The sequence below is a fragment of the Panicum virgatum genome, chromosome 2K, assembly GCF_016808335.1.
Source record: "Panicum virgatum strain AP13 chromosome 2K, P.virgatum_v5, whole genome shotgun sequence".
In the NCBI taxonomy this organism is placed as follows: Eukaryota; Viridiplantae; Streptophyta; class Magnoliopsida; order Poales; family Poaceae; genus Panicum; species Panicum virgatum.
The window spans coordinates 47454638-47467147 of record NC_053137.1 but is presented as its reverse complement, the minus strand read 5'-3'; the positions used below and the strand labels follow the sequence as shown (position 1 = coordinate 47467147).

At 50.0% G+C, this 12510-nt stretch overlaps 1 protein-coding gene across 1 annotated transcript; it reads left to right on the top strand.

Annotated features, from left to right (window-relative positions):
• The first annotated feature begins 5079 nt into the window (after nt 1–5079).
• Nucleotides 5080–10055, top strand: LOC120680725 (65-kDa microtubule-associated protein 6-like). Its single transcript, XM_039962251.1, has 12 exons — nt 5080–5728; nt 6437–6640; nt 6963–7220; nt 7565–7780; nt 7865–8020; nt 8111–8270; nt 8362–8513; nt 8706–8793; nt 8870–8943; nt 9030–9104; nt 9189–9535; nt 9636–10055. The coding sequence occupies exons 1-11, from the start codon at nt 5654–5656 to the stop codon at nt 9519–9521; spliced, it is 1791 nt and encodes a 596-aa protein (XP_039818185.1). The 5' UTR covers nt 5080–5653; the 3' UTR covers nt 9522–9535; nt 9636–10055.
• The last annotated feature ends 2455 nt before the right edge of the window (nt 10056–12510 follow it).

The window sequence follows — 12510 nt, the reverse complement described above, 5'->3', positions numbered from 1 at the left end:
TGGAGCTTCGCCGAGCTGGCGGCCGTAGCCCTCCACCCCGATGCCGAGCTCGCCGCGGACACCTGCGCGGGGCAGCGCCCGAGCTCGGCGCGGCTTGCCGCGCACGCCCGCGCGGGGAAGCCACGGCGAGGCAGGGGCGCGCGCCGGATGGCGAGGCAGAGGTGCACCCCTCCTCCGGCATTCCTCCCCGACGCCGGCGTCCCCCTCCCTGGCATGCGCGCGGCGGCTACCTGCAAGCCGCGGCGGCCTCCTCCCTCCCCGCCTCGGCACCTGCGCCGGCCGCTGGCCTCTTCCCCCTCCTCCTCCCCCGTCCCTAGCATGCCCGCGCCGCGGCCCCTGCGTGCCGGCCGCGGCTCCCTCCGCTCGCGCGCGCCTCCCGCCGGGCCTCGAGCTCCGCGGCTCGTGGCGGGGGTGAGGTGGTCTCGAGCCTGGGCGGGGGGCGGCGGAGGAGGCCGAGGAGCGGTCGCGGCGGCCGGAGGCGCGCGCCGCACCGGCGTCCGCGTAGGCGTGGGCGGCCTCACCACCGTGGCCTCGAGCTCGGGCCTCCCCGGTGCGGACGGCGGCGAGCGGGCGGATCCGCGCTGCCTCTCCTGCCTCGTCCCCACCCTCGCTCTCTGGCCTCCCCCGCACCCTTCGTTCCGCTCCGCCCCGGCGAGCAGGGCCAGCGGCCGCGGCCGCGGCCCCGGCTCCCTCCGCTCGCGCCGGCCGCAGTGGCGCGGCGAGCAGGGGCGGGCCACGGCGGCCGCGGCCGCGGCCGCGGCTCCCTCCGCTCGAGCGGGCTCCGGCCGGCGCGTGGATCCGGCGGAGCGCGGTGGAGCGCTGCGGCTGCGGGCGCGAGAGGAGGACGGGAGGGCAACGGCCGGTGGCGGGGCCCACGCCACGTCGCCGCGTTGCGGACGGCCGCGACCGCGCTGGCTTTGGCGCGCGGGAGCCCTGTCCGCAACGATAGCGCGCGGGGTAGCGTGCCCCGCTGCATCGTATTTTTACGCTAAAATCAACTGCAAACGCATAGCGCGCGGGGTAGCGCGCCCCAGTGCGGACAGTCTGAGAGCTAAGCTCATCGGTGCTCACTGGAAGTGGCCTCGCTGGTCCTTCGCTTCTGTTTCCTTCTCCGAATTCGCCAAGCCACCGACAGTTAGAAAGGCACGCTTTAATTCGCACCGGGCTGGTGCTGGAATCGATTCAGCAAAGCGGCGGGCATTGGGCCTTGCGTCTCGACTCATCACACGTCGCGCCACTTGAGAGTTGGAGGTTGGCTAGGTGCGGTCCTGATGCTGATACAGATGGTGAATCGCGCAGAGTTCAGCGAAACCAAGACTTGAAAATTCGAGCCCTTCAACCGTCAGGTTCCGAAACGGAAAAACACCACCGCAGAGCAGACAAGAGACTCCCAGCAGCTTCCCCGAGGTATGCTGTATGTGCAGAATTGCAGATAGGTGATGGTCCATCCATCGCCGCGATTAGGCAATCATTTGCGCATCCGGGCGTCCGTGCGCGAGCGAGCTCCGAATCCATCCATGGCTTCGTGGGCACCGTCAATCAGCGGCGAAGTCCGCACTCCATACGGGTAGGCCATAGGTTCGTGAACGGATAAGGGAGAAAATAGTTAAGACCCTTAAACACAACACTCACCGTAATGGCGCAGCCTTTGGTAGCACACCTGACGGCCTGATTGAGATGATAATGAGATGCCTGCAGGCTGCAACCTCCTAGCAGTGGAGCTTAGCTAACGACAGGCCGGCCGGGGGCACCGCTCGTCAGTTGAGATCACGGTCGGCTTCGGCTTCGGCTTGCCCCCCCCCCCCCCCCCCCCGAATTCGCTCGCGCTTTGGCGTCTTGCTCGCCGGTTCCTGGTTCGGCCTGGGACAGCTTCGCCTTTAACTTGAGGGGCCGTTTAGTTTCCAAACAAATTTTTTTTAGTGTCACGTCAACGGTTTGACCAGATGTCAGGAGGGTTTTTCGGACACTAATTAAAAAACTAATTTCAGAACTCACTTGAAAACCGCGAGACGAATCTTTGAGGCCTTTGATCGCATCATTAGCACATGTGGGTTACTGTAGCACTTATGGCTAATCATGCATTAATTAGGCTCAAAAGATTCGTCTCGTCGTGTACATCCAAACTGTGTAATTAGTTTTGTTATTTAATTACATTTAGTACGTCATGCATGTGTCCAAAGGGAAAGTCACAAATTTTGAGTTGAAAATTTTTGGGAACTAAACGCCCCTTGACTCCAAATTCAGTCGGCATCTTTAGCTTTGGCTTGGCAAAAATAAACTAAAGCGGAGGCGGACAGCAGGCAGGCACCAGCAGACAGACAGAACAGACAACTTGATCCCATCTTTCCATCAGGCAAAAAAAAGGGTCCAAAGTTCTTCACTGAGTTTTTTTAATGCACTAATATAACAACACTACAAGAAAACTAGTCATTCGTCCATGAGCATTAGTACCGGTCGCATTTAGTACCGGTACTAAATGATCTCGAGAGTGTATTTAGTACCGGTTCTAAATTTTGATGCCTCCTGATGCCATTTAGTACCGGACCATAACACCAGCCGGTACTAAAAGTCATCATTTAATACTAGTTGGTGTTTTGGCCCGGTACTAAAATGGCGAAGCCATTTAGTACCGGTCAATAACACCGACCGGTACTAAAGGGTAACATTTAGTACCGGTCGACGTCTTGGCCCGGTACTAAATAGGCCTCCATGACTTATTTAAAAGGAAAGCATCTCGCACATAGTCACATGTGATGCATTGGTGGGATGGCAAAAGAAGTTAAATGCGAGGCCTCACGTTGTGAGTTCGAATCCTCACAATTGCATGTATTTTTTCTTCTTTGGGTGATGAATTTAGTACCGGTTGTTGCGACCGGTACTAAAATATCCTGCATTTAGTACCGGCCAGCTGGTACCGGTTGCTTCAACCGGTACAAACAAAGCCCTATGACCGGTACAAATAGCCAATTTTCTGGCTGTGCAATTACAGCACTGGCGGAGCCTTGTGGAGGCGAAGTTGGGCTCCGCCCCCCCCCCCGCCCCCCTTAGTCCGAAAGAATTTCTGAAGCTCAGATAGTATACTTTGCTACATATCGCCTAAACCTTCCGCTGAGAAGCAAAGAGGACCATGCACGCACCGTCCCATCGCCCGGTTCCTTTTCTTGCTCGCAGCTTGCATCACACAACTGCTTGCTGGCTTGGTGCATCGCGTTGCTCTCTTCTCGCTGTGTTCGCTAGCTGCTGGCCCGCTGCTATCTCGCCGGCTGCGGCACTCGCTAGGGGCACCATCACGCATCACCTAGACTCTCGGAGCCCAGGAGAACAGCACAGACTTGCTACGGGGGTGACCTGCAGCTAGTATATTTGTCAATTCTTCTCTGACCTGACCGGGATGCATGTAGATGAAGATGCTTCACACCATCATACATTATTGTTCGGTATTTTAATTTTTTCTGATCAGACTAAGTAATTTTATTGATGCCTCAAGCATGCATGACTTCTTTGGTTAGTTTCTGCGCTTGCCACCGATGCATAGTATGTCATCGTAAGTTAGCTCCTTAAGCTCGAGCAATTGGGATTTTGCCCCCCTTGACTTTACCTCACGCTCCGCCACTGAATTACAGTAACAAAGAGGGAGAAAATCCTGAACAAACTGTCATGTTTACACCAAGATGTGAAGCAGCTCCAGCTTACTGCCAAGCATAGGGATTGTGACCTTATCCATACAAATATGCAATGGAAGCAGTAGAGCAGACGGCACATCCGGTACATACGCGACACGGACCCGTCCCGGCGTCCCGAGTCGGGTCGCTGTGTGCGGGCGGGCGTTCGGTCCGGCGTCAACCTCAAGCGCCTGCCCAGCCCATCCTCCTCGTCAGCTCCCTCCCTCCCTCCCTCCCACTGCTCCAATCATCCGCGCTGACGTCGACGCGCATGATCAGTCGGGCCGAGACCTACCTAATCCGGCTCCCACGCCCAACCGAACCTGCAAATGCTTCTACCATTATGCTAACTGCCACTAAGCAAGCGCGAGATGCTCTGTATAGGAGGATTAACGAGAGCATTATGCATCTCTGCATGCAGGCCTGACGAAGGTTCATCAGCGGGTTGACCTGAATCTGCTGCTGCAGATCGATGGATGGAATGGAAGGAGAGGAAAGCGTCAGAGATCTGCTGAAGGAAGCCGGGCTTTGACTCCCGGGGCTCAATAATGCTCGTGACAGTGATCCTGCGCCTGCGGATTGTGCGCAAATCGCAATGTGCTGGGGTGACAGTGATCCGGTACCTGTAGACAAAACAAGCAACTGAGCAAGTACAAGCTCATGTGGAGGAATGTGGACAGCATTAATTATGGGAGTGAGGTTAACTCCAGGAATTTTGGCTGGCATTTTGCCAGGGATTTCGTAGAGAACAGTGCAGCGCAGCCACCACACGTGATCGAGTTGGTGCTGCGCGCGTTGCATTGCAGGATTGCGGATGTCTTGCATGCCCCGAGACGGGAAGATGCCGTACCTGAAGAGGTAGCAGCAGCAGCACATGATCCCATGCGTATCTCGTCCGTCGCAACATCAAGGCGCCGGGTGTGCCGTCAGGGGGATTCAGTGACCTTCTCTGCAACTTGCGGCTCGCATCCTCCTACTATTTTTTTTGTTTTCTCTTCACAGAAGTTGCAGCGCTACTACTGCCCCTGGCCCCCTGGCCATAAAACTAGGCTTTTTCAGAAATTTTGCCGGTACAGATGTTACCTAGGATCAAGAAAAGTTAACTGGTACATCAGATAGATTGTCAAGAAAAGAGAGAGACAACTGATAGAGGTGTCTGGCAAGTACTAGTACGCCACAACACTGTGAACTAGTACTGATAGCACTGTAGCGTTCATGGTAATTAGGTTATGACCTGCACCATCCACGGACCATGGTAGTATGGTGCGCCAGCATTTCCTATTTGATATATTTTTTAGTTTAAGACATCAGTTGGAGTAGTTTGTGCAAAAGTTTGAGGGAATCTTGCATGCACAACACAGGTGCACACCTTACCACACCATTAAATAACTGAAAACAAAGGCCACCCTTCGTTGTTGCCTCCACCCTCCACCACCTCCCTCTTATTCCTCTCCTCAGTTCTCAGTGCTGTGGCTCACTCACAACCGGCACCAACATAAAGAAGTAAAGGAGCCTCCCTAACCACCTAGCACCAGCCAGAATAGAGAGAGAGAGCCTGCCAAATTCTCATACAGATACACAGTCTCTCTCTCTCTCTCAACCTTCTCTTCCTCCATTCCACCATTTCTCCCACCTCTGATCCCTTCATGTAGCAGCCAGAAAAGCAGCAAAAAGGAGGTGGAGATGGCTAATAAAACTCCCAAAACCACCATGAAAAAGGGCTTCCTTGGCCCCTAGGTTGCTGGCATTTGGTGTCTCTTTTTCAGTCATCTGCTCGTATTGCTTTCTCTCATCCCAAGGCGACGAGGGAATAGGAAGCTAGAAAGCTCACCTGCAGCTTTGCTCATGGCCTAGCTCAGGCCGTAGCTGACCGCCTGTGTCAGGGAGTGAATCTTATCCGGTCCTTTCACTTCTCCCTCCTCGCTCCTTTGTGGCGTGTCTTGCTGGTCTCTGGAGAGTGGAGAGCGAAAGTCTCCTGCGCTAGTTCTTCAATGGTGGGCGTAGGCGCTGGCCTGGGCTTGGTCATGGAAGGTACCAGCTGTGGTGCTCTGCTAAAGGAGCTTCAGGTATTCAACTTGCTGTGGAAGTTCGCTTTGCAATTTCTTCCTCGCTATGCTTCTCTTTTGTTAAATGTCGATGTTATCTTCGTGTTTCTCGATTCACTCGCGTGTTTGGTTAATTCTTCCTCTTTGCTCTTCTTCGGGTTTTATCGCTTCTGCTGGGTGAAAATTTGCATTTCTACATACTTTAGCGCCATTTTTGGCATTTCTCAGTTGTTAGTCGGCTAGAACCTCCGTGCTTAGGTTTCCTCCATGGTTTCAGAGCTGCTTGTTCTTTCCTTCCTGGGGGTTACACTTGTCGCAGGAAAGTACAAAATTTTCGTCTCCTTGAGTTACGCACGACGATTTCTCGTGCAATCATCTCCTTTTCTGGGTGGTGAACCGGTGAATTCCTTGATGCAGTGCAAGTGGCTTTATTGTGGATGGCTCTCCCTTTTCACCTTTCTGGTTCTTCAGCAGCCCAAAAAGCAATACTGGTTGGCTCTAGTGCAGCAGGCAGTTAAGATGTGACAATAGTTACTCTTTTAACCTAATCGGGCTTTTACTGTGTACCTTTACAAATTAATATGCTATTGCTTAGTATCAGGCCGTACTAACCAAAATACTCCGAAACTAATGGGCTATTTTATCTGTATTTGGTTTAACTCTACAACCATGTTGCTTATAATGTTGTGTTTTGACCATAACTCATGCAATGTTGCTTCTTGCAATCAGCAAATTTGGGCAGAGATAGGAGAAAGTGAGGGTGAGAAGAACAAGGTGTTGCTGGACATCGAAAGAGAGTGCTTGGAAGTCTACCGCAGGAAGGTGGACGATGCCAATCGGACTAGGGTCCAGCTGCACCAATCAGTGGCTGCCAAAGAGGCTGAAGTTGCATCTCTGATGGCAACTCTAGGGGAGCACAAGCTGTACATGAAGGTATACAACCATACATGGTGATGCAGTGCATGATTTGCTTCTCGTTGAAGTGTTTTTTTTTCTTTGAAACGGATGTTGAAGTGGATATGATTTGTACATATATGAAGCCTCCAAGGAGACTTGATTTTCAATAATCCTGAAGGCTCACTTTACAGCTAGGCCGCTAGGGAAGTACTCAGGCTTCAGTTTCCACATTACCAATGTTATTTGGTTTGCATTCCACTATATTCTGCAGAGTTTAGTTTACTTTATTGGCAGACGAAATACAGCTCTTGTGTAATGTGATGTGTGACCGAGAAATAACTTTTCAACACTTGTGCAGAAAGACAAGGGCATTCTATCGCTCAAGGAACAACTCGCCGCTGTCGTCCCAGTATTGGAGAACTTGAAATGCAAGAAAGAGGAAAGGATCAAACAGTTCTCCGACATTCGATCGCAGATCGAAAAGATCCGCTTTGAGTTAAGCGAATATGATGATCAAGGTGATAACGAGAGCAGTCTTGCTGAGGATCAACATGACTTGTCAACAAGGAAGCTCAACAGTTACCAAGCACAGCTTCGTGCCCTTCAGAAAGATAAGGTATACATCCTGAATCTGACTGTCTGCTTTTCTTAAGATTTTGGTATTGGTAATGCATGGAAATGGTTGATAGAGTTAGCAGAGGTGTGTCTTCTGTGTGCTCTGGAGAAGAGAATACCCCTAATACAGATGCTAAAGAAGATTTGCTTGGTCCTTTAAACTTTTTTCACATTTTCACTGAGAACAAATATACATTTCCAATATAGTGTATTTTAATTCTATAGAGTTGAAGTTTGCCAATTCTTTGCAGCTAGGAACATGTTTAGTTCTTTTAGGAACGCATGCAACTTTCACTATTTGTCAGTGCTTCATATGTACTTCTGATCCTTTTTACAAATTTTCAGTCTGAGCGCCTTCGCAAGGTTCTGGAGTATATAAATGAAGTACACTCTTTATGTGGAGTCCTTGGAATTGATTTTGGAACTACTGTAAATGAAATTCATCCTAGTTTACATCAGAATGGTGTTGAGCAATCCAGAAACATCAGCAATAGCACACTGGATGGCCTTGCTAGTACTGTATCCAAGCTAAAAACAGAACGGAAGTCTCGAATCCAGAAGGTCTTTTCGAGATTCCTTTCTTCCCGGTTTTAAGTTAATGTTAACTTTTCGTAACACATTTTTCAAATGATTCATTGCTGACAGATGAGAGAGAGGATGGAATCACTGTGCCAACTCTGGAAGCTTATGGACTCACCTGAGGAAGAGAAGCGGCAATTTAGCAAAGTAATGGGCATTCTCATATTACCAGAGGAGGGAATCACATCATCTGGCGTTCTGTCCCAAGAAATAATTGATAAGGTTCAACCTCTTTGTTGTTGTTCTCTGTTCAGGTTTTTAAACGTTGTTCCCAGCCTACTGTAATCATTCATGTTTTAATTTCTCATGCAGGTGGAAGCTGAAGTTGAGAGGTTAACAAAACTAAAAACCAGCAGGCTGAAGGATATTGTCATGAAAAGGAGGAGAGAATTAGAAGAGATCTGTGAAAATGCACACATAGAACCTGATGTCAGCACAGCCCCTGAACAAACTGATGCTCTGATCGATTCTGGTTGTTCTTTATGCATCTTGCTCTGCTATTACATTCACATGTGCTCATGCTTTTTTTACATTTATGACATTCTTGTTCTTATTACATCCAGGCCTCATGGACCCCTCTGCACTCCTGGCAAATATTGAGTCACAGATATTGAAAGCAAAAGAAGAGTCCCTTAGCCGAAAAGAAATAATGGACAGGATAAATAAGTGGATTGCTGCTTGTGATGAAGAGGCTTGGCTTGAAGAATATAACCAGGTACTGTAAACATCTTTAGAATGGAATTAGAATGTTTCACATACCTTGTATGTCAAAAAAAAGTACCTAATTCAGTGTAGGTGGAAAGAAGGAACCACTTACTACGAAGCAGAAGCACTGATCATTTTCATTTTTCATGAGGAACATGTAATAAATTAAACCATGAAAAATGACAACAAAGATCTTTTGCAGGACCCAAAGCGGTATAGTGCTGGAAGGGGTGCTCACATAAACCTTAAGCGGGCCGAAAAGGCACGGATTTTGGTCACAAAAATCCCAAGTAAGTTTCAATTCGAGTGTTGTAGTATTATGTACAGATTTCAGTTTCTTCAATGCATGACCCAGAATTTTCAAAGGTATGGTGGACAACCTGATAAACCGGACCTTTGCTTGGGAAAACGCAAGAAGTAAACCCTTTCTCTATGATGGCGTAAGTACAAAATTGGATGACCAATAGTGTGCATTCTTCTTCTTATTTATTTGATTAACTTGTTAGTTTCCATGTTCTTTTAATAGGGGCGCCTAATATCTGTTCTTGAAGAGTACAGACTTAGCCGGCAACAGAAAGAAGAGGAAAAACGACGATACCGGGTAGAAGTGCTTACAAATCACCCTTGTTGATTGAAAATAATTCTTAAATGATATGGCCTTTTACTGAGTTTTGCATTCTTGCAGGACCAGAAGAAGTTGGAGAGCATCCTACTCGCAGAGAAAGAAGCGATTTTTGGCTCGAAACCAACCCCAAAGAGGATGAGCAACTTAAATAGGAAGGCCAATGGGTACCAGCCAAATGGAAACGCTAATGGACTCAAGACTCCCACTCCTAGGCGATCATCTCTTGGCAGTGCTACTCCTCAGCTTTTGACACCCAGATCGTACTCTGGCCACAATAGATACTTTGGTGATTTGAGGCGGCTATCGACATCTCATCTGAACTTCGGTGATGATTCGCTGTCGACATTTACATCCATAAGTGGCTCTGAACCAGAATCCCCTTCTCTTGGATGAACTCCGTGCTGCTGGTACTATTCCAGAATTAAATGCACTGCTTCTTAATTTTAACCTTGGGCAATTTTTATCACTGATTTAACTAAATAGTTCTTTTTACCTTTTTCCTCACAGGGTGATTGGATGATCTGATTAGCCAAGTATTGAGTATTGTAAATGAAGAGCACTATAGTATGTACATTCCTGATGTTATATATTTAGCTCGGATTTGACTACTAAGTATTAGGTTGGTAGACTTGGTTTGGGTTGGGTTTGGAGTTGAATTGTTTCAAGCTGTTGGCTTTGTAGATTGACGATTAGGTGAAAGATGTAGCGAGTGATTTGAATTTGGGCAGTCAGCTCAGCTGTAACACATCATAACTTTTGCGATTCGCGTGTGACCTTGTGCACTGCAGCCTTGTACAAGTGCTGTGAAAAATCTATGTACAGAACTACAGATTCTACTGCCCCAGTACTCCATGTGTGCCCCGATGTGCATCTTGAGCTCTCATGCAGCAAATATGAAGATAAACACAGATTCCGTTTCTTTTATTATATGCATAGCTTGCTTCTTTTTTTGAATCAGTGCACTTGTTTTCCATGAGCTGTGATTTTGTGTGTCCAAATTTTTTATGCTTGCCTGGTACGTGTGATCCTAGGCATTGGGGAATGAACTGTTTGGATCATATGGCTCTAAATAATATGGGAATGGATGGAGATGTGAACTTCGAGACGAACATATTGCATCGGCTTCATTGGCAATGGCAGCATGACACCGCCTTTTCCTTATCACTTTCTGAGGAACGAGAGTACTCTATCCTGTCTGTGATGAGTGAATTGTCAATCGTGCGGTGTGATCGTGCGCTTGGCCTTTGGATTGCAGGTACACGGGCGTCGAGTGTCGACAGGGAGCTGCCGTGGAGGTGCTGTGGCCGATGGACCGTGCAGTGGACGGCGGTGAAGGGCAGCCGGGACCGGAGCTCGGACCGGGCGGCAGCTGTGGCGTCTACTCCTGGGTCGAGGGCGCAAGTGGCGACGGAAGGCGGGTTTCTTGGTTTGCGCCACAAAACCAAGGAGGCGGACGGCGGTTGAAGACGCCAAGTCGTGGAGGCACGGGCGTCGGTCTCGGGACTGACGGAGGCGACGGGCGTCGACGGCATCTAAGGCCTCGCTGCGGGCGAGGAGGTGACGGGCGTCGGGCGGCGTCTAGGGCCGTCAGAAGGCCGAGGCGAGAACGGCGTCTAGGGCCACGGCGTGGAGGCGGGAATCTTCCCGCGCGTGAGGTTTTGGCGGTTTTCTCAAAACCGGCCATCTACCGGGGTTTCGCGGACCCTCCAAAACCGCGGACCGGTACTTCGTCGACGTGGCGGCATCGCAGCAAAGACTTCGAGTCGAAGAAAGAAGCTCCGCCGTCGATCGAGGGTGTACAGCGGGCTGCTGCAGACCCGACCGGTCTGATCGGTCCCCTGGACCGGTCTGACCAGTCTGGCCGCAGCAGCTGGGTATAAAAACCCCCACCAGCCCGTGGCTGGTTGAGTCTCTTGAGCCTTTTGTTTTTTCTTTGTTTTTCCTTCTCCCTGCCCCTGCTCTAGGTTAGGGCCAAGGTCTCCAACGCAAAGGGAGGTTAGATCATAGTTAATCTCTTCGATTTAGAGGGTGGATGATGGTGTGGTCGGCTCTATCCTTTGTATAGGTGAATTCCTCCGTGAATTTTGAATGAAATTGTGTTGAGATTCACCCGTGTGTGCTGAGCTTTTCGTCCTCCCCTTCCCTTTGTGTTTTGGACTTGATTTTTCCTCCTTTGAGGTGTTTTGTGTTTGGAGGAGTCAAGTTCTTCGATTCATGGTTTGATGGACTCGTTGTGACGATTCTAATCTATCTAGCCTAGTGCCAAACCCGCAGGAATCGCGAGTTCTCACGGATTGAGATTTTTGGGTTCTTGAGAAAACCCCAATTTTCTTTGATCTTCCCTTAATTTCTCACGATCTGTTAATCTTTTGGGAAAGATCTTTTGGGGATAAGTTCATGGGGTAGATGCGAAGCTTTCCTCCAAGTTTCGTTGGATTTGGACTTCGTTTGCTCGAGATTTGACATTTGGAGCCTTGTTGGCGGGTTGTCTGGGAGCGACCGGTCTGAGTAACCGGTCTGGAATTTGAATTCCCAGCCCGACCGGTCTGACCGGTCTCTGCAGTCCAGTTCTGCGTTTCGACTCGCTTTGCTTCCACGCTGCGACCTGGGTCTTCTGCTTCGAGATAGCTTGTCCATAGCTATTCTCGCTGACCTAGGTTCGAGGGCTTGCGGTGATTTTGGGACATAGGCCGACGTTTCAAATTTCAAAGAATTTTTGATCGGCTCCCATTCACCCCCCTCTGGTCGCCAGTTTCGGTCCCTCAATTGGTATCAGAGCTCGGTTGAGGTTTTCAGTACCTTAACCGGTTCGAAAACCACTTGGCGACCATGGCGAGTCTTGATAAGATCCCGGTGTTTTCCGGCGAGGACTATGCCTACTGGAAGGTTCGCATGAGAGCCTTCCTGCAGAGCATGGGAGCCGATGTCTGGGAGATTACCACGAACCAGCTTTACGAGGTGCTTGCTGTTCGGACCACGCCTCTTCAGGTGACCCAGCACGAGGCTAACACCAAGGCCGTCAATGCCTTGTTCGCTGGCGTTTCTCGTGCGGAGTTCTCACGCGTCCAGGGTTTTCAGGAAGCCCACAAAATTTGGACGTTCCTTGAGAACTACCACAAGGGTACACCTCAGGTGAAGGCTAGACTGTTCGAGACTCACCGGCGTGAGTACGAGAACTTCACACAGGAGCCGGGTGAGAGCATTGACTTGATGTTCAGTCGTTTTCAGTCGATTGTGAACAAAGTCAATGCGAACAGATCTGCTGGTGCCCTTGAGTACACAGAGCACGAGAAGGCTCTCAAGTTGCTCTACACACTTGACCGCTCTGTGTGGGATCTCAAGGTGAACACGACCATTGAGTCTGCAGGCTATGAGACTCTGA

Bases quoted from the DNA above. Each gene is read 5' to 3' on its own strand.
- LOC120680725 (XM_039962251.1), top strand. From the start codon at position 5,654: ATGGTGGGCGTAGGCGCTGGCCTGGGCTTGGTCATGGAAGGTACCAGC. The intron at 7,781-7,864 runs GTCTTTTCGAGA...CATTGCTGACAG, and splicing joins GGAAGTCTCGAATCCAGAAG to ATGAGAGAGAGGATGGAATC. The intron at 8,271-8,361 runs GTTGTTCTTTAT...TATTACATCCAG, and splicing joins TGATGCTCTGATCGATTCTG to GCCTCATGGACCCCTCTGCA.